The sequence below is a fragment of the Centruroides sculpturatus genome, unplaced genomic scaffold (genome assembly GCF_000671375.1).
Source record: "Centruroides sculpturatus isolate CEXI.00-Female unplaced genomic scaffold, Cexi_2.0 scaffold917, whole genome shotgun sequence".
In the NCBI taxonomy this organism is placed as follows: Eukaryota; Metazoa; Arthropoda; class Arachnida; order Scorpiones; family Buthidae; genus Centruroides; species Centruroides sculpturatus.
Window position 1 is genome coordinate 42,595 of NW_019385056.1, and position 22,852 is coordinate 65,446.

At 28.7% G+C, this 22,852-nt stretch overlaps 1 protein-coding gene across 1 annotated transcript in view; it reads right to left on the bottom strand.

Annotated features, from left to right (window-relative positions):
* LOC111634032 (protein SMG7-like) overlaps positions 1 to 22,852 on the bottom strand; it is a 96,333-nt gene that overhangs the window by 42,537 nt on the left and 30,944 nt on the right. Inside the window, 4 exon segments of the mRNA XM_023378708.1 lie at positions 8,216 to 8,287; positions 8,361 to 8,453; positions 10,591 to 10,738; positions 16,438 to 16,616. Coding sequence (XP_023234476.1) covers positions 8,216 to 8,287; positions 8,361 to 8,453; positions 10,591 to 10,738; positions 16,438 to 16,616 — 492 coding nt within the window.

Here is a 22,852-nt window from a genome sequence, read left to right on the forward strand (position 1 = left end):
TTTCTTATTTATACAAATTTACATTTAATGAAGACTTTTTTAAAGTATAATGACCTAACTTGATATGAGTATATTTAGAGTGATCAGAACAGCATTAATCATATTTTCAAAATTATTTCTTTCATATGATTAAACTGTCTTGAATTCTAAAATATCAAAATTCTAATATCAAATATCAATTTCTACATTATATTTTGTTTTATGATAAGGCATTCAATACTCAAGAAAGCAATGAGGAAAGAAAAATGTCACAAAGAAAGAAAATTTTATGAAATAAAATTCATTTCTATTTGATGCATCAGTTTAATAATCATAATTTTAGATTACAGTGATACCTCAGTTTTTGTCAATAATACATCTGAAAACAATCGCTGAAATCCAAGACCAAAAACTGAAGCAATTATTTCCATATGAATCAATGTAAATCCAATTAATTCATTCTAGACACTCCAAAATTCATACCAAAAACACATTTTATCGAGAATAAATATAGTGTTTAATACTAAAAACTAATGATGCACCAATAAGTGAAATGGCTGATTACTGATTAATCGACCACGCATTATCGGTCGATACTGATTAATCAGCCTATTAGTGTTAATAATTTATTGTGTTCATAGTTAAATAATATTATGATTATTATCTCATTACAGTAGAGTATCGTTTATATGAAAGCCAACTGGTTAAGCAACGTTTCGGTTGATCGAAAGCATTCCAGTTGGCAAATTTTCACTAGTGCTGTGGTGCTGCGACCTTTGGCTATGTCTTGGGCTACTCCAATATTTTTTTTTGTTGGTGTGTGTATTTTAGCTGGCAGCACTGGCACTCTTGTGTGGTGTTTTTTTGATGACTGTGTCCAGATGTGGGTCATGCTGAATCAAACGTTTTTGATACTAGATTAACTTCTAAAGTATAATTTCTATTTTTTCAATATATTTATTTTGTTTGTACAAAATAAAGAAATCATTTTTAACGATACAATAGCCATGATTATGATTATTATAAAAATTTACATTAGGCTTAACATCAACGAAAAATCAACGCAAAGTGACACGCAACGGAGAAAAATTTCAACATGGGACAGGTTAATATATTTTTTCATACATAATCGATTATCCAAAAAATAAGTTATCTGAACAACCCCAGTCCTGAATTGATTTGGATAAATGACACTCTACTGTATTATTCTTAATAAAAATATAAAATTTCATATGATAAACATAATTTTATAACAATTTGTTATATAAATAATCTATATAAATAAAAATGTAATGTTTGTTTGTTCCTAATAGCTAATCTCTGAAAGTTCTTCACTGAATGCTTTGAAATTTTCACACAATGTTCCATTCAAATATGGGTGTGTTTTTATATAAAATACATGTCAAAATTCCCTCCCATGAGTTAATAATAAAAAAGTTATTTTTTAATGCAATCTCATAAGAGATGGCACTACACACAATTTTAACTTCATACTAGTGTGTCTGTGTCTTATATTTTCTTAAACAAATATTTTTCGCCTGGAAAATTATGAAATACTTAGCTATAAAAGTTTAAAAATTAATTAAATCGTATTTACAATTCCATATTTTTTTGTTTATTATTGCCATATAGTTCAAGAGATATTTCTGAGAACAAAACTTTGGTTCGAGACATTAAACTTACAGGAGATGAACTCTTAAGGACATTTTCTTGCAATCCAACTAAGTGGTAAGAGCGAGGATACTACCGCATACATTTTAATCAGAAAAATAGAATTATTTTTAAAGGTAATTTGATGTTTAAAGAGGAATTAATCTATACAAATAAAAATGTAATGTTCATTTGTTCAAAATCTTAAATCTCCAAAAGTTCTTCACTGATTGTTTTGAAATTTTGACACAATGTTGCATTCGAATTTGCATGTGTTTTTATATAATTTAAATGTCAAAATCCCCCCTGCAGAGGAGATGGATAGGATTAAGACTTACCATGAAAAACTGCTTCTATTATACTATTTTAGATGCAGTTTTTTGCATTTTTGATTGCATTTTAATAGGGTTCATCAACAGAATGTATACTAAGAAGAGATTTTTCAAAATTCCCCATGGGGGAAGTGTTATACATTTATAATAGATACATTTTGAGCCACAGCAATGCATGGCTGGGTCTGCTAGTATTTAATATGAAGCTATTTTTTCTTTTTCAGATTTGTGTATTAAATTAAAATAATAAATTATTATTTTGAAAAACTTTTTAATTTTAATTAATAGCCAAATTCAAAACCTTCTTGGCTTCCAGTATTGCTTGAAAATTTTTTAAGAAAGATAAAAACAAGAAGTTTTCCAAGTGCAATTTATGGCTTCTATACTCAGAGGTGAAAAAAATGCTAAAACTTTTACCATCACAAACATGATAAATTATCTCAAAAAAATCATCATGAAAACTTTTAAAAAGAAACTGGAAAGATGAAAAGAAAAAGTTTCGAAACCAAAGAAGCTGGACATTCATCAGTAACAATGGAAACTCATATCCAAAGACAAGCTACTTTAATTCAATTAATAGAGAAGAAAAAATGATCAACAATCCAAAGAAGTTCATTATTTGATTGAAGAAATGATAAGTGTAGATACACAGCCATACTCTGTTGTGTCTAATTTAGGATTTCAAAGATTAATAAAAGAAATTTTTCCTAATTACAATATTCCCAGCAGAAAATACCATCCCTGATATATTTCAAAAAGTTCAATCAAAAATTCACAAAGCTATTAATGATGCAAAATATATTTCTTTAACTGCTGATATTTGGACAGCAACTACAAACAATTCTCCTTTTTTAAGTGTAACAGCCCACTGGTTGAAGGATAATTTTCAGCAAGAAAAAGCTGTTTTGCGAATTGTTCCCTTTTAGGTTCCACACAGCTACACAAATCAGTGAACAGATAAAGTGGTTCTTTATCAGTATACGTTGACAAGTGCTAAGATATTCTTAGTACTGACTGACAGATTCTGCAGCAAATATGGTAGCTGGAATCAGGAATTGCAATTTAGAGGCATTATCATGCTTTATACTGCAGCTGACACTAAATGAATTTTTGTATATTTTCTCAACAAAATGTAGAAACTATAATCACAGTTAATAGAAATAATGTCACACATTTTAATCATTCTGCTGTAGCTGTAATCAAATTGGAAAATTTGAACACAAGTTAGGTTTGCAGAAACACAAATTAATTCAAGATGTTCCTACTTGCTGGAATTCTACATATTACACGTTGCAAAGAAACTTGGAACAGCAAAAAGCCCTTGTCACGTATGCTATATATAAGAAAATTCCTACATTGAGACAATATAAGTGGTCTCTCATTGAAAAAATTGTTCTACTTTTAAAACCATTCAAAAAATTACTGTGGAAGCCAGCAAACAAGAAACCACCTCATCTTCAATAATTCCCACAATAGATACTCTGAAATTATCTTTATCAAAAGCAAAGAACAGTAGTTCCTTAGTGGCATTAATTAATTCCACAATAGGTGGACTAAAAGATTCAATAAAAAAATTTTTTACCATATGTAGAAAACAAGTCTTTATACTTGTCATCTTTATTAGATCAAAGATTCAAAATAAAATTTCAAAAGAAGAGTATGGTAGAGGAAATGAAAACATGGACAATTGATAGCTTAGATGATGTTGGTTCCAAAATCTCAAGAAAAATTAAATTCTGAAGCTTCTACTTCTGGAAATGATCAAGATGGAATACAATCTCTAAGTTTTTCTAATTTATTTGATGAATTAGCTTCTGGTAAATAAAAAAATGAAGAAAAGTATATTTTTAAAAAGAAATAAAAAATGAAACAAACAAACAAACATTTCGATCAAGAATTAGAAGAATATTTACATTTATCTCTTATACAAAGACATAGTGATTCATTTCTGTGGTGGAAGTTCAAAAGAACTTTTTCATAATTTGAGCAAAATAGCTATAAAATATCTAAGTGCCCCAGCATCTTCCATCGAAAGTGAAAGAATTTTCAGCACTGGAAATTACATTTATGATCTGGCAAAAAATAGGCTATGCCCCATTATCATGTTTTTGCATTACAATTTAAGGGTTTTAAAATTTGAATATTAAATTTTTATTTGTTATATATGTTTAAAGTTTAAACTTTAAATATTCAATAAAAAAGATAGTTTTGAATAGGTTATACTATACCTTATAACATATACATATTCATAAAAGTAATAATTTGAGTTGAAAATTTTTTTTTAATATTCAGTTTGTCATGTAATAAATAATAAATATATAACGGAAATGTATAATTTTTTTATTACTAGCCTTATACATAACATTCTAAGAAAAATATTAAAATGCAAAATTGGCCAATTATCAAAACCAATTAATCGGGGAAAAAAGCCAGTACTGATTAATCAGAGAGATGGCTAAAATAGCTGATTACCAATTACTTACCAATTAATCAGTTTATCCTTACTAAAAACAATAAGAAATTAACATAAAAAACTAATATAAAGAATAAATGAACATTTAAACATGGCATTCGAAGGCTACTGGCTCTGGAAACTTTCTTTTGTCCCATGATGGAGCTAAAAGGAAAGGAAAAGCAATGGAATTGGCTAGACGTGCAGGGTAATGCTCACAACACCAAACTGAGACAAAAAACGAGAAACAACGTCACACTGAGCCAGAAAACACGAGTCATCCTTTGTTTTCACAAAATTAGCGGCAAGATCACATGGGCATGCGGACGAAATCCAAGGCAATCAACAAAAACTGAGACAAATTTTTCACATAAAAAAATTCACAAAAACTGAAACCAATAATAACCAAAGTCAACAAAAACCAAGAAATTACTGTATTCCCATAATATGGGAATCAATGGCATAGCCACATATTCAGCACCCTGGAGCAAGTAGAATGGGTGCGCCCCTTGTTCCTAGAAAGAGATCTCGCAAAATTTGTTTTGAACATTTAATTTAAAAACATATATCTAATTATTTTGATTTAAAACATTACTTAATAATTTATTTGAGATTCCAGGCATTTCAAAAATATATTCAATTTGATAAATATATAATAATAAAATATAATATAATTCTTTAAGTACGGAGTACCTAATAATATTTACTACATAGTATATAAACTGTATTGACAAAATGTATGCAAGTTTAGTTTCATAACAAATACATAATAATGTGATTGACCGATTTGCAAACGAAAAAGCGAGTAAACAACAATCTTGAAGATAAAAAAACTTCAAGATTGTTGTTTACTCACTTTTTTGTTTGCAAATTGGTCAATCACTTTCTCCAGATCAAGCTGACAAGCTATTGTTTTTTCAATTGATATAGCCAATGGAACTAAGACAGTGTTGTGACATGCTACTTCTTAAATAAATTTTGATTAATTTTAGTTTTGAAAAACTTCGTTCTGCTTTTGCTGTTATCGCCGGTAAAGTTAAAAAAAAAAAAAACAGAAGTGTTGCAATAATGTCGGAGAAGCTACTTGAGGCTGCAGTGTGAATTAAAAGTAGTTCAACAACTTCACATTTAGAAGTAATTTATTTTACCTGAGTATAAAATACATTTGAAATCGAAGCAGTTCAGGTCTAAAACTAGGCGAAATGTCGGAGGGATATGCCGATTGTAAAAGTTCTGAACTTTCCAGAATATTTTTATCAGATGACGCGACAAGATATGCAAGTATACACTTTTTAAATGATAATCATTTAAAAAGTGTACAAAATTGTCGAATATGGATTCAAATTTAACAGTTAATTGATTAATTATTAAATGCAAACATTTTTTTTACAAATGTTTTTACAAGTTTTTATTTTGCCCTTTTTAACTTGGCACCATCATAATTTGTGCACCTGGAGCAATTTGCTCCAACTGCTCCACAGTAGCTATGCCTCTGATGGGAATATGGTAATACCTTCAAATAAAATTCGAAATTTAATTAATGACAAAATTATATCATCAACTGGATAATTATAATTTATTTATTTATCCATTTTGTGCACAGATTAAAACTGACTATTGGAATACAAATAAATAATGATAAATGAATAAATACAAACACAATTATAATCTGATATATATTGAAATTAAATCAATAGAAATAAAATAATTATGCCAAAGAATTAGGACAAAAAATAGATCATAAAATGCAGAATAAAATATACTTCTGATACTCTAAATACAGATACAATATATTATTATGGAATATTCTAAGCAAACATTTTAAAATTATTCATAAATATAATTTTAAATTATTTTAAAATTATAAATAATTTTTGTTAATAATATTCATTAATTTTTATATTTATTTTCCTCTAATGGGTGAACAGATTTATTTGTACCTGACACTGACAATGGAAGGAAGCGGGCAAGTCTTTGATGATATAAGATTACACCCATCATTTACTGTATTTTTTCTCCCTAGTCATCACAAAATTATTTGAAAATAATTTATGTATTTTTGAATAATTTAAACTTCTGGTGTAATGACATAATTAGGAGGAAAGTTATATCTTCATTTCTGATAATTGATGATGATGGCAAAGAAAAACATATTTTTGCCAATGCAATACATGAACAGTTCTTAATTCATTTTAATTTTATTGATTAGAACATCTTTAACTAAAGTGACTTTTTTAGAATTTTGTAAATAGAAAATTATTTTCCAGTATTATTAAAATTTTCATAATGTCTTTATTTTTAATATCAAAGTTTCCTAAAATTTATTAAATGCTAATTGAAATAAGATAGAAATAAAAACAAAATTTTACTTTAATTCATTCTACAAAGATTGCAATATTTTTGAAAGATGTTCAGAAAATCAGACAATAATAAATACAAAAAGTAATAAAAAAAAATACTACTACTTTATAAATATGCTGAATTTAATTAATAAAACAATTATTTATGAAAGGAACTACCTTTTTCTTTCAACTAAAATGTAATGTTTCTGCTGGTAAGAATAAGAAAGAAAACAGAAACCCAGAACTAAGCATTTTTTACATTTCTCAAACTTTACCGTATGATATCACTTATAAAATTATCAAAGAACATTATTTATAAAGATATTTTTCCAATAACTTTGTAAATTTACATTTCATAAATAAAAAATTCATTGCAACTATCAATCATACTAGTGATGAGTATATTAAAGGCTGAATAGACATGAATACAAATACAGTAGGACCTCGATTATCCAGACTAATTGGGAATGAAGGTAGTCCGGATAAGGAAAAATTCGGATAATCGAAAACTTTAATTTGTCTTTTAATGATAATACAACACATTTTCTTTTCGATGACATATCAGTAATATTAAAAATAAATACTGTATTTAAATCGTAATCAAATTTTCAAGAAACAAACGTTCCTATTGAATTTGGACTACTACTGACCAGCACTATTCTATTCGTTCTATTCTATTCGTCTCCCCCTGGTTCATATGGAGATAACAGCCTTAGTGTGCTTTTTCTCTGATAAGTTCTGACCAGTGCTAACAGACTATCTATTGTTTAAAAGGCCCTTTGGTAGTGCAAGAAGACGGATTTTATAAAATAAAAAGCAGTTGAAACTGAATTTTTATGAATAAAAATTTGACAAACTATCGTTTTATGACGAGCAAAACTTTTTCGTCGTGTTTGCGGCTTTTAAGTAATGCATAAACCTTCGAGGCGTGAGGCCCTTCGGATCGCGAGGCATAGGTGGTGGCCCACATTGCCCGTGCACTGCCCTTGGTCATAGAAATGATGTAATTTGAATATAAATTATTTATAAATATGTATGTCAAGTTATATTTTTATTACGACGCAAAATATATTTAAGAGTTTACGACCACTGTGCTGGGTGAGACGTTGTTGAAATAAAAAAAGTTATGCATTCCATCATGTACATAAACAGTATCATAATTCGCCAAGTGCAAATCAGCAAATTCGTAAAATTTTTGTTTATTTTGAACAATCCTAATAATCGAAAATCTGGATAATAGAGATCCGGATAATCAAGGTTCAGTAGTATATTCATAGGTCATCTCCAAATTTTATTATTATTCTTTCTTTCATATTATACCACTAAATATTAATATTTAATAAATCCCTAAAATAATTTATTGCAATAATTGCCATAATATAATATATTATTTTTATTTAAAATGATTAAACTATTATTATTACTATTATTTAATGATTAAAGACTAAATTAGTACTTACCATTACTTGGTACAAGTTCTACCGCATGCCGATAAAACGTCTCTGCTTGTAAAGACTGTCCTCGATATCGTGCTAGTAAATATTTTTGTAGAGTAAATTATATGATTATTGTATTTTATTAAAATAAAAATTTGTTAATATTTACCAATATCTCCAAGATGCACCAAGCAATGCTGACAGATGTAAAGAATTGAAGACTTTCTAGGATTTGATAAGACTGGTTGCTTTTTTTTCCATTCTGCAAAAACTTTTTACTTAATTTTTGATAACTACTACTTGCTTAATTTTTTAATAAAATTCTATTATCTAAAAAGAGTTTAATATTTTTTTCAAACAGAATCAATAATGAAAAACAATATTAAAATAATTAAAATATTTTCATCAATGAATGAACATAATACTACTGTAAACAAGAAATGATTGAAATGATTGTTGTAATATTGTTACAAAAAGTATGTAACATATTAAAATATTACTAATTAATTACTAGTATTAAAAACAAATTAATATACAAATCAAATCTAATAATATATCCCTTTAATTCTAGAATTTCACATAAGATGTTAGATTTATAGATTTCATTTAGACAGACCAGTAGAGAGCAGTTCTATAATAAAAAAAAACCTGACATACATTTCTGAAAATATAAAAATATTTAAGAGCCAATCTCTAAGCATTGTGTAGTCTTGATGTTTAAAACATTCCTTCTTTGTGTTTATAAATTTCAATGTTTTCCTGACCTTGTCCAAACCAAGATAACTGACATGTCTAACAATTTGATCATCATTTCATAACACAATGCTTTCTTGAACATGTCTCATAACAAATGATACCTAAATTAGTAGATGTCAAGAATCTTGATTTAACCAAGATTGGAAAAATACTGAAAATCTATGAACAGAAAAAAAAATGTATTAAGCATGAAGACAGACACACTATTCAATGCTTGATACTTGCTATTAAATAGCTTTTGATGATTAATTTTTGGACATTCATTTTAATATTTTGTTTTTATTTCTTTTATCCATGTTATTCATTTGAATTAGCTTTATATTTATTTTTTAATATTAATTTTTGTGTCTATTTACTAGTTTTACTTTTTTCTTTATTTATTTATTGTTTATTTTCATATGTTGTTAATATTCAAGTGCTGTTCCAACATATGAATAGAGAAAGTTCCCTTTTTAATCAAATTTGTTTTACACAATTTTATATTTTGACACTCATTTTAGTTATATGAGAGTTTTAGAACTCTCATATAAGAGAGCTAAATGGCACGTTCTCTTTGAGAATATCAAATCTATAAGGAATGAAATATCATTACAATGCAAGAATGAAGTATGGAAGAAACTATGCTCTTAATGCTATTGACAACAGAGACTCTTTTGTCAATAATAAATTATTATAGCTATTAAAAATAGTGTTGGATAGCATCAATATTTGGCCTCAATAAAATTTTAAAAATTTGATTAAATCTCTGCTTGAAGTGAGTAATAAAGTATTGTTACAGTTGGAAAATGATGGTGATAATGATGAATCACTTTCCATTAGTATTCAACTTTTGCCAAGCCACAAACTTACATATAAATGAATAAAGAAGCTTTTCATTATCTTAAGTCATGCTCTATGATCTTTGAATATGAAAAAATAATATGTTAGATTGTTCTGCTTCTTATTAATTAAGAATTAGTACATGAGAAGAAACCAGAAAGCCAAACTCTAAATACATTCATCAAGAAACCATAAAGTAATAGCTAATATTGTTTTAAAACACTTCTTAATTACAGAATGAATAAATAAAATGAAAAAAAAACATATTGCACATAAAATTCTACAAAACACAAAGCAAATTACAATTTATATGGTCTTATTTTGCATGATTTTGAAATAATGTGATCTTATAATACAAATAACAATGACAAATAAATTTTATATGATCATACAGGATTAATAATTACAAAATTAACTCCATCTCCAGAAATTAAAGAAATTGCACTGAGTACTTTGTTACTAATTTTTTCTTTTTTTCTGCATTGTATAGTTGAAATTTTTTAATTGAATTATTTCTAGAAAATAATTTTTAAAATTTTATTTTAATTTAAATGAATCAAAAAATTTATATTGATCATATTTATGCATTAAAATTTTAGGAAGATTGCTGTACTTCTACAGGATAACTGATCTTAATGTAAGATAATATTTGCACACACATGCATTCCACAATCCTATATAAATCATTATATACTGTATTTTATAATATAAAAATAATTTATAAAAAACAAAAATTATAAATTATTATTTTCATATATATGTTTTTAAAAATAAATATTAACCTATTTTTGCTTAATTATTAAATAAAAAAACTTTTGTAATACCTTCTCTAAGTCCAAATGTTGAATCTTTAGGATGGCACGGAAGTTCAATATCATATGCACAACAGAGTTTTTGAAGTAACTATTAAAAAAATTATTTATATCAAATTAGTACAAAATACTCTACATTGTTAAAATTATATATATTTTTCTTAAAGCTGAATTTTCAATAGCATAAATAAGTACAGTGGTGCCTCGTATAACATATGCCTCGAATAACGGGCATTGCGAACAATGGACTTTCTGTTTGGCTGTTATGTGACTCGAGCAACGAACTAGCTACGAACAAGTGTGAATGATGTTCTCACTCTTTTGCCATTGCCAATGACAATCTGCTATTTTTATAATATATTAGTATTATTAGAATATATTATTAGTATATCTGAAGTACAGAGCTCCCATTGGGATTCAGCTTGCTCCCTTGTTTATTACGTGTACATCACTTCAGTGCAGGGTATTTACATTTATTCAAGTGTTGTGCAAATCATGGCTTCTAAAAAAACAGAAAGGTGATTTCAATTGAAACAAAGCAAGAAATCATCAGAAGGAGTGAAAGTTGACAAAAACTTCCTTGTCAAATGGGGAGAGGTTCAGGAGTTTACCAACACTCATTATCCAAACAGAGCTGAGGCCAACAGGATCAATGATCTCTACAATGATACCCTTGCCCGTCATTTCCAACAGGTGTTGAAGAAGAGAGAGAAACAGACCACCTTGGACATGTTTTTTAAGAAGCTAGCAGGCAAAAAACAAAGGATGGAACAAGAGGAGTTGACCCTGCAAGCTCCGATAGCCTCTCCTAAATCTGACTCCAATTAAAAAACAATAAAAAGAGACCTACTGCAATGTGTAAAAAGTCTGTATCTGTATGAATGTGTAAAGAAAGTATTCCTCCACCTCCTCCTCACAACATCTGACTACACGGCATAATTGGTGATTGCTCTATTTTCATTTTTTTTTATGCTACACTATGGTTATTTTATGCTGCAGAACGAATTATATGTTTTAACATGTATTTATATGGGAATACGCGTTTCGTATAACAGACTTTTCACTTAACGGACATGCATCTGGAACAGATTAAGTACGTTATAGGAGGCACCACTGTATATTGTATATATTTTAATGTACAGTAGACCCCCAATAACACAGTAAATACATTCTGTGTTTTATGAATTCCATGTTGTATGAGTCATTTAAATGCATGAGCCAATCACAGCCCAGCACGTATGCAGTTTACGGACTACGGCTGTTTGAAAGGTTTACTTCCATAAAATTAATCGATTCTAGACTAATTTGACTCAAATTTCAAAAACATGTATAATTTTTTGGGAATAATCCATATAAACTATGCTATAAACAAAAAATGTATGATTACTTACCAAAGTGTACACCATTCGACGACACCATTGCTCAAGCTTGTTTTTGTTGTGGAGTGGTGCATCGAACGGCTGGCATGTGTTTCCTGATAAATTATATTTCTGCGAAAAATTCACTGAACTTTGGAGACATCATTAATATAAATATAATTTTTATGGCCATTGAATAAGAAATGGTTTTTAGTAGATCTGCTGTTTGTTTAAACTCAACGGTTTGTGCAATATCCGCTATTGGTCTAGATTCGACTAATCCTGTCACGATACAAGTCAGCAATGCCGTTTTACCATATTATACGAGTCTCTTTTAGTGTGTTTATACAAATACAATTGAAATTTTTTCGTTGTTTTATACAAATCCATATTATATGAACCTGTGTTATAGGGGGTCTACTGTAATAATAAAACTTATTACATCTTCATCCACTGTATTAAAGTTATAAACTGTAATCTAACACACACACATACACACAAACTATAAAATACACATTTTAAATAGAAGAAATACTATAATTACTGATTATACATAATTATAAATTATATAACTTTATGGTGTCATTTTAGTAAAATAACTGTCAAAGAACCAGGGAATCAATGCCTTTTATTACATTTCTCTATTGGATGAACTGTGAGATGTTCAAATGAAAAATGTATATAAATAAATCAAGGTGTGTTCTTTCTGCAAGACATAGCCCTCCAAACCATACAAAAAGTCAGGGATTTGGAGTTCAAATTGTTGGACCATTGAGTCTATTGACCAGATTTCACTTCCTCATATTATCATGTATTCCCAGCTTTAAAAAACACTTGAAGTGAATTTTTTTCCAATCAGGAGTTCATTGGAGCTGTAGAGAGCTAGTCTGTGGATCAACCTAGAGTTCTTTTTTTTTCAGAGATTAAAAAAATCCAGCAATGAGTTGCTTAACTTTCCCAGCAATATTTGGTGGCACCATCTGTTATTTTATTTTATTTGTATTACATCATGATATTTTAAAAACTTTTAATATTTTTAATTATTATAAAATAGCAAAAACTTAATTTTGAGGGTAGAAATGGGTTTTTGTAAAAAATTGTAAATGCTAGTAATGAGAAAAATCATCATTAAGCCCGACCTTACTTGAGATATGATACACAACCTCCCTTTATCTCTCCATTCTGTCAACCTTTAATCACCAAAATTTAACAGCATCAATTCCCTAATACACAAACCTTCCTGAAAAATTTCAGAAATTTTGAACTAAAAATAAAGGAGTTATTAAGCTTCAAAGAAGGTGAACAAAATTGTGACCTCCCAATTTTTACTTTCAGTTTTTCAAATTTGTCTTTTCTTGTAGGATAATAGGATAAGTCAAACTTTTCAGTATCTCATATATGAAAAGAATTATTTCATTTTTTTCTATTTTAATTAATAAAAAATTATCCTCAAGAAACTTACATTAAATATTATAGTAATACCTGTCTAAAACAGCATCTGTCTAAAATGGAAACCTGCCTAAACAAAGAAAATTTCACAACACAGCAATTTTCTACATTAAATTTTACTACAAGTCAGAAACTTCTTACATGGAAAAATAGAAGAGGTTTTTGAGTAGGAAAAACATAATTTAACTTGAATAAGGACAAAAATTATAGATTTCACTTGTGGATGAATAAGTAAAATTACTCCAGGTATAACAGTCATTGGAAAACATGACAAGCTGTATTCCAAGAATAAGTCTTAACCTTTTCAGAGAAATAAAGGTCATTTGATAAGAGACATATAGACACAAGATTTTTGTTGAAATTAATCAATGGTACAATTGACTTTTAAGAGCAAGAACCTCCAAAAATTTAAATGAGTTTCTGAGAGCCAAGTTCAAGAATAAACAATGAATGTGCTTCCAATTTTACTTGTTATCAACTTGTTCTTCCTTACTTAGTGGTATTTACTTAGTAACTTGTTTACAGAGTAGCTACTAAGTAACTAGTACTTAATAGGCAAAAACAACTTGATTAATATTGTTAGTAATTACAGAGATTGAAGTTCATAATTAATTAAAATTCCTTGAGAAGTCAAATTACAGAATAATTTGGTCTCTGTATACATTTTAATGCAATTAGAATTTCCAATGGCAGAGTGAAATACTGATTCTTGGTTCTCAAACTGGCTTTCTTGCTTTCATGTGATCCAAAAGAATTATATCTGAAAACTCTTAGTATTTGAATATACTGCACAAAAAAGTGGGAACGCATTAGAATCAAATGGTTCTCAATTCTTGCAGTTTAATCTAAATTAATCCAAAATAATTCCAACTAAAGATGAAAATCTTTAATTGGAATCATTTTGGATTAATTTAGATTAAACTTAATAATAAAATGTTTCTTACATACACAAGTGATTTTATTAAAAAATGAATGTAACTGTGTAAAATTTATCTAGTATAGTTTAAAGATTTAAAAAAAATAGCACTAAAATTTGTTCAAAATGGTAAAAAAATTTGAAACCATATAATTCCAGTTTAAACAAGCTTTACTATATTAAGAAGATAAGCTGGCATTGAAAAAGGTTTAATGCAAGAGAATAATAATATATACTGTTAATGAATAAATTATACTGTTATAAATAAAATATATACTATTAATTTAAATAATAGCTGAAAATCATTGTTAGGAACACCCCTAGTGCATGTTCTAGGCATTCTGTGAGAGATGACAGATATGCAAACAGTGGGATCAATGGCTTATATAAGTAGATAGAAGAAATAATTCCAAAAAAAATCTTGACACTACATATTACTTATATTTTAATCATTAGTTATTTTATAACTTTAATGAGTAATTATTTATTGTGACATTTTCACAGTGCCAGGCTGCAATTTTTAATCACATTTTTAATTTATTTAATATAAAATATATGCTCTCCACCACCAGTGCCGGCCTGAGGCAAGTTTTAGGATGGAGTGAGATCCAATTTGGCACCCCTTGGTTGCCCCTAATTTATACCCTTTAAGTTTCTTTACCACTGAGGAGCCCCTAGGACTTTGCGCCTGGAGCGGCTGCTCCGTTCGCCCTATGGTAGGGCCGGCTCTGTCCACCACCATTAGTAGTATCTTGCTCCTGTACATCATACTTCCCTACTAGTAATAGAGTTGTGCCAGTATTTATCTAACTTCTTTCAGAGGAAAATTTTTGAATTGAAATAACATGACTTCTGGTGCAAACTGGAAGTTCATATACAGTTAATCGGGCCCTCCTGTCCCTAAGCTTTCATATCTGGTCTTGACTTTCATCTATCTAACTCAGTTCTCAAGATAAGGAAGAACAGACAGCCAGACAAATGACAGTGGGAATTTATAGGTCTACAATTTTTTCAAATTGCAGCCCAACTAGAGTTAATTGCAGTGATAAAAATTTTATATAATTATTTTAAATATAACTGTTAAATCAAACTAACAATATTATTTGTAAAACTTATAAAATTACACTTATCATTTTATAACTACAGTAGAGCATCGATTATCCAACTCCCGATTAACCATCACATCGGTTAACCGACCGTTCTAGTCAGCAAATTTCAAATGTCTGCTAGTGATGTGGCACTACAATATTTGGCTATGTCTTGGCTACTTTAATATTATTTTTGTTAAATTTTTGCATGTTTTAGCTGGCAACACGGCTCGACCACTGAAGGGAGGCCAGTATTTAAACGAGACTTAATTTTCTAATTATGAGTGGTTGTTCATTTTGTGAGCAATAAAATAATTTAAAAATAATTTTTAACGATACAATAGCGACGATTATTATTTTTTTAAAGAATTTGTTAGGCTTAACATTGATGAAAATTCAACGCGAAGTTGGTTAATAGCGATATACTAATATATTAATTATATGGGATATACTAATATACTATACTAATAATGTATTTTTTTCATTCTTTTCAGTTATCAGACCAACCTGAGTCCCCAATTGAGTCGGATAATCGATGCTCTACTGTAATATTAGTTCTTGTACTTTTAACAATTATTTATAAAATCAAAATCATTTTGAAATGATTTTTGCTAATTTATTTTTAGATATTTCATATGGTAAATTGTCTCATATTACTGTGTTGAATTGCTAGATCTTTGTAAATTTAATACAAAAGCAAAGCCACGTCATTATAGTAATGTGTAAATAGAAAATATTTTGTGAAGTCAAACAAGTTAAATCAAATGAGTAACAAGTGCTTCTACAATTCCTAGCATGTGCACTAGTTTCATTAGGTGCACATGCTCTAAAATAATGATGTTTCAAACTCTAATGAAATTCACAAAGGAAAGAGTTCATGAAGAAAATGGTGCCTGAAAATGGCAGAAAACATTTTGGAAAATAATAGTTATTAATTCAAATTTCAATCTAAATAGTTTAGATTCAAATAAACATTTTAAAATATACTATAACAACAATAGATAATTTAAAAATTATGTTGAAAATTAACACAAAAAATAAGTTATACCTTCTGTTCTTTGGCTTTTGTTTGAAATGCTGAAATTGGATTTCTGAAAGCATAATTCCAAAGATCTTGTTCAACTTTCTTATCCAAAGCATAATCCAGATCAGTTAACAAAACTAATTCTAAAAGTTGGCATAATTCCTGTCGTCTGTGCCAAGCTGTATTACTTGACTGAGATTCTCCTAAACAATATACAATTAAAAATAAGTTTTAAAAATTCAAAATAAATTATTAAATAAATAATTTTCCCAGTGTTTTATTAATAAAATTTTTGTTTTAAACAATTGTAATATTTTTTAAAATGTGTTTGTTTCTGTAAATTTTAAATCCGAATCTTTAATGAAAACTTTAAACCAAAGATTATTATTATATATATTAGATGTATTAGATCAGGGGTGTCCAACCCGTGGGCTGCATGTGGCCCAATAAATGTGTAAACAAAACCAACAAATTTTTTAATTTAATTTTATTTATTTATTTATTTCAATGGCATAAACTCAAAAAAAAAAAAAGAAGTTTCACAAAGTCATAAACCTCTAAACATATTTTATTTTTAGGTGAAAAGGAAATGTTTTCAAATACAGTAGAACCTCGATTATCCGGACCTCTATTATCCGGATTTTCGATTATCCGGATTGTTGAAAATAAACAAAAATTTTACGAATTTGCTGATTTGCACTTGGCAAATTACGACACTGTTTATGTACGTGATGGAATGCATAACTTTTTTTGTTTCAACAACGTCTCACCCAGCACAGTGGTCGTAAACTCTTAAATATATTTTGCATCGTAATAAAAATATAACTTGACATACGTATTTATAAATAATTTATACTCAAATTACATCATTTCTATGACCAAGGGCAGCACACGGGCAATGTGGGCCACCACCTATGCCTCGCGGTCCGAAGGGCCTCGCGCCTCGAAGGTTTATGCATTACTTAAAAGCCGTGAACGCGATGAAAAAATTTTACTCGTCATAAAACGATAAATAGTTTGTCAAAATTTTATTCATAAAAATGCAGTTTCGACTGCTTTTTATTTTATAAAATCCGTATTCTTGAGTCGCCAGAGGGCCTTTTAAACAATAGCTAGTCTATTAGCGCTGGTCAGTAGTAGTCCAAATTCAATAAAACATTTGTTTCTTGAAAATTTGATCACGATTTAAATACAGTATTTATTTTTAATATTACCGATATGTCATCGAAAAGAAAACGTGTTGTATTATCATCAAAAGACAAATTAAAGTATTTGTTTCGATTATCCGGAATTTTCCTTATCCGGACTACCTTCATCCCCAATTAGTCCGGATAATCGAGGTTCTACTGTACTTAGAAGTGTGTTAATGAGGAATGAATACTAAATAAAGCTAAAGTTGAGACTCAAAGAATTATAGACCCAAATTCGGGGAAAGAAGAGAAAGATCAAAAGATAAAAAGTAGTGAGAAAGGTTAAATAGACTTTCTGTTATGCAAATATAGACCCTTAATTTTCCAACCTTCTTCACTTCTTTATCTTCTTGTCCTTTCTCTCCTTTCCTCACATTTGGGTCTATAATCCTTTGAGTCCCAACTCCAGCTTTATTTAGTATTCCTTTCAGTGTTGCATGATTTGGTTACTTTGCGCCAAAGTTGACTACGCCCTTAGTTTGGCATAGAAAATATCATTTGGCACGTTGGCTACTTTTTGGGCTACATATTATTTATAAATATACTACTCAAATAAAAATGCACTTTAAAATGATGTTTTGTCATTTTTTATTAATTAGAGACCCAAATAAAACAAAATATTTGTGTTTTTCAAATAAATTTTTGTTTGTTTCCTTTATAATAAATGAATTTATCTATTTCTAAGTAAAAATTGAAAGTGTCTGTAGAAGTAATTTTTTAAAATATCCTTTTTCGTGATAAAGATTTAATACTTATTACTATAATCTAGACATGGTAATCCTTAAATATACTTGTATATTTAAGGATTGAGCCACAAGTATATATAATATACTTGTGGCACACAACTCCATGACATCTTCCAATGTGGCTCAGAGAAACAGAAAGGTTGGACACCCCTGTATTAGATAATAAGTATGCAATGTGGAAGTTGTATTAATATAATAAAAAATATATTTTATTATATTAATACAACTTCCACATTGCATAATGGTACTCCACATTTTTCAACAGTATATACCAGACATGGGAAAATACAGCTCTTTTTGAGTTACATGCGGCACTTGTGAAAGTGTTAATTTCTGCTTTTTATTATTATTTTTACAATTTTATTTCCACAATTTTGTGAAAATATGTTTATTAAAAAATTCAATATTTGTTTTATATTATATTTATATTATATAATAAAATCGCAATACAGAATAAAAAAGTACAGAACTGCAGCTTTCATGCATTTTGCAAAACCTACAATTCGGCTCCCACTGAACGCTTGCTTGCCCACCCCTGGTATATACTGTTGAATCTCAGTAAATCCAAGTTTAGACAAAAAAATAGTTTTACAGAACTATAACTTAATTATATAATGGATTTATAAAATTAATAATATTTAACTTACACTATTTTGTGTGAGTCTACTTTCACATATTATCTTAGGAAGCAATTTGTCTAGATTATTCATATTTTTAAGAGCTCTAACAATTAGTCACTCTTTAATTATTATGGAATTTTCTCATCTTTTTACTGGTCAAGTTTAGTTTGTATGTTTTTTTGTTGCAAATATCAGCTTAATTACAGTTACATAATGGTGACTTGAGGCAGAAAACAGAAAAACAAAATTATGTTAACTAAGCCCCACTTTTACTATTGAAGTACAAACATCAATAGTAAAAGTGTATTCAATGAATGATAAGGAAAATATTTATGCAAACTTTTACAATATACAAAAATTACTTCAACAAAAATTTATTTTAATGAACTTGATATTAAAATTGGAATAATACAATTTATGTAAATAATTCTGCCAAAAGTTAAAACTTTTCAAGAAAAGCACATATTTTTATAATAATATATGAATACAAAAATGAACACAAATTTGTTATTCTTTTAAATTTTCTAAAGCAAAAAGTATATACATTCAATAAACCAAACATTTATTAAAAGTTAATAGTATTTTAAAAATTTAAAAAATACTTGTTTTAATAAAAAAAACACCTTTTTATTCTAAAAATAAATAGAAATAGTTTATTTTTATTAAATAAAAAAAGATATTAATATCCCCTTTATGAAAATATATAATGACTCACAGGAAAACTGAAATAATTTTACATCCTCTCACTTACATGTGTAGTTATGTCACTATTCTAATGCAATGATAAGCAGCCTTTTCTGGATGTGCGCTGCAAATAAACTTCATAGACTTCTAGTGGGCCACAATTAGTTTTTCTTATGGAGTTGCAGGTTAGAAGCTTGCTAAGTACAAACATATTTGATAACTTTCAGTATAGGCTACTAGCTACTAAAATAATATGCGCTAACTAGTAATTTATAGTTTTTTCTCATCTTTTTACTGGTCAAGTTTAGTTTGTATGTTTTTTTGTTGCAAATATCAGCTTAATTACAGTTACATAATGGTGACTTGAGGCAGAAAACAGAAAAACAAAATTATGTTAACTAAGCCCCAGGAGCTGTAAATTAAGACCTCAAAGCCCAGANTTTTACAAGGCGACTATGTCCGTCATATGGTAGTATGTGTGTCTTTAACCTCTAGACATAGACAGGCCCCCTGAACTGGTATCAGAAGCATGTATTTATTATTATATAGATTATCTGTTAATTAATTAGGGAAAATTTATCATTTCTTTTATGAAAAGTAAATTATATAATTTACCATAACATAATGCTAATTATGTTTATATTTTTTAATAGAAGTTTTTAAATGACATAGTAGCTAGACTAATTTTATATCTGTATTTCTGCACAAATAAAAGCATACTCTTATGTGCATCAGATTGTTTTGGCTTATAAGAGCATTACATTGAAGTGTCAATGTAAATTAAATGTAAATGTACAGATACAATAAGTACTCAGTGACATCTCTGTGGTAACCATTATTAAAAATAGAAAAATGCTTTTGATACTACAAGGCTGTTCAAAAAGTATCGGACCTTTGGTTGGCAAAAATACATTTATTGATTATGAGGTACAAAACCCTAATCCCCTTCAAAGTAGTCTCCTTGGTAGTGTATACACTTCTCCTAGCATTCCTGCCATTGCTGGAAACACTGCTGGAACGCATCTTTTGGAATGGCCATCAGCCGGTCTGTCGCATTCTGCACGATGTCTTCTCTCGACTAAAATCAGATTCCTTTTAGCGGCATTTTCAGCTTGGAAAATAGCCAAAGGTTACACGGAGCCATGTGGGGAGAGTACGGAGCGTGACGAACCACAGGAGTGTTGTGTTTGGCGACGAAAGCCCAAATCAGACGCACAAAACGGGCGGATGCGTTATCACGATGGAGCTACCAAGTTTTGATCGACCACAGATCCGGTCATTCGAGTCGCACAGCATCGGAAAGACAACGAAGGACCTCTTGGTAGTACCCCTTTGCGATGGTTTGGCCTTGTGGTGCGTACTCACGATACACCACCCCACGAGAGTCGAAAAAACTGTCAGCATGACCTTGATATCGCTGCGGACCTGCTGCGCTTTTTTTGGCCTCGAGGATCATCCCCGAAAGCCTGCTGAATTTTGCGAATGGTTTACACTTGGGTATCACCAAGACTTTTGGCAAAATTTGATGTAATATCGCTGCTCATGTTGTTCAGTCATTTTCCAACTTAGTGAAATCTGACAAGAGCTCACTATCTGTCCTCACTCATAGGCCGACTGCCAACGACTGGCACTTCCTGCAGGCAGGAAAAAATTCAGGGTTATGCATGACTTTTTCCTCCACAACTCCACCGAAAGAGGCCTCCCACGCATCATTGGTTTACGCAGAAAAAATAAAAGTCCGATACTTTTTGAACAGACCTCGTATAAAAGCTTTTTTAAAAATTGAGATTTTTAGATACTATTATGGTATTTTATGGTTCATTAGGTACTAGGTCTTTTTGGAGAAAACTATAGTGCCAATTTTGCCCAACAGCATGCTCATAAGAGTATGCTCTTATTTATGTAGACATATCATAACATTTTTTAGCTATTACTTAAAGAATGTTTATCATTTATTTTTATATGAAAACAGTTCTATACCTTTTGTCTTTATATATTCTTTTCAATTGACTTTATCGTCATAAACAATGAAATGCCTTTTAAACTTAAATAATTTGTGTATTTTTTGTTTTTGCAATGTTTAATAATAAAATATAAAAACTAGATTTAAAAGTAGCTCATTTATATTCATTACAAACAAATGTGCATTAAATAATAGATAACATAAATGAATTTGAATGTAATAAATTCAAAAACTTCAAAAAATAATAAAATAAAAATAAATTAAAATTTTTATAAATTTTATCTCCACAGATTATAAATATTAAATATTTTTCCTAATTTTATATGCTTCTAATTAGATGCATTCCTCAAATTAATTTAACAATATTATAATTTTGTATCCTTAAAACATCTGCAGAACTTTCAATAGTATTTTCCAGTAATTTCAAATAATTGTACATGTACATGAANGTATGTTTTTTTGTTGCAAATATCAGCTTAATTACAGTTACATAATGGTGACTTGAGGCAGAAAACAGAAAAACAAAATTATGTTAACTAAGCCCCAGGAGCTGTAAATTAAGACCTCAAAGCCCACATTTGGCTAACAGGCCACTGGTTGCTCATGACTGTTCTAGTGCAATTTTGAAAGCATAATGACTTTCAAATTATTTAATATATCTCATTTATGGTCTATAAAATGATGTCATATTAGTGTTTTATGGACCACCTATAAAATAACTATTTTTATTATGTGTTAGACTTAACAAATAATATTAAATATTTTTACAAATTTTATGCATAATATAATTTCTATTGACTATCATTTACAAAATAACAATAAAGAGAAAGAGAAGTAATTCCTGGCAACTGCAAAATGTTTACAACTGAAACATTGTTAAAATGGAAATTATAAAAAATTTCGAAAGATATCAGTCTGATTGAAACAATAGAAAACAAGATATTGAAGTTTAGATATATGTTGTTTGGATCTATCAAGGTCTTCATAGATTCAAATAATCTAAAAATATTGTCAATGGATAAATTGAAAGTTAAGAATGTATAGACTAAAAATTAAGACAAATAATTGAAACATTTTATTTTCTAAAGTACAGAGATTTTTTTTTGTGTAGTATTTATGCACTACACAAAATGATGATGATAATTCTTTGTAGATTTCACAAATTATTGTGGGCTAAAATAAAAAGCTACAGCGCTATATTAAAAATATCTGAGAGAGAGAAATATTTACCAAAGG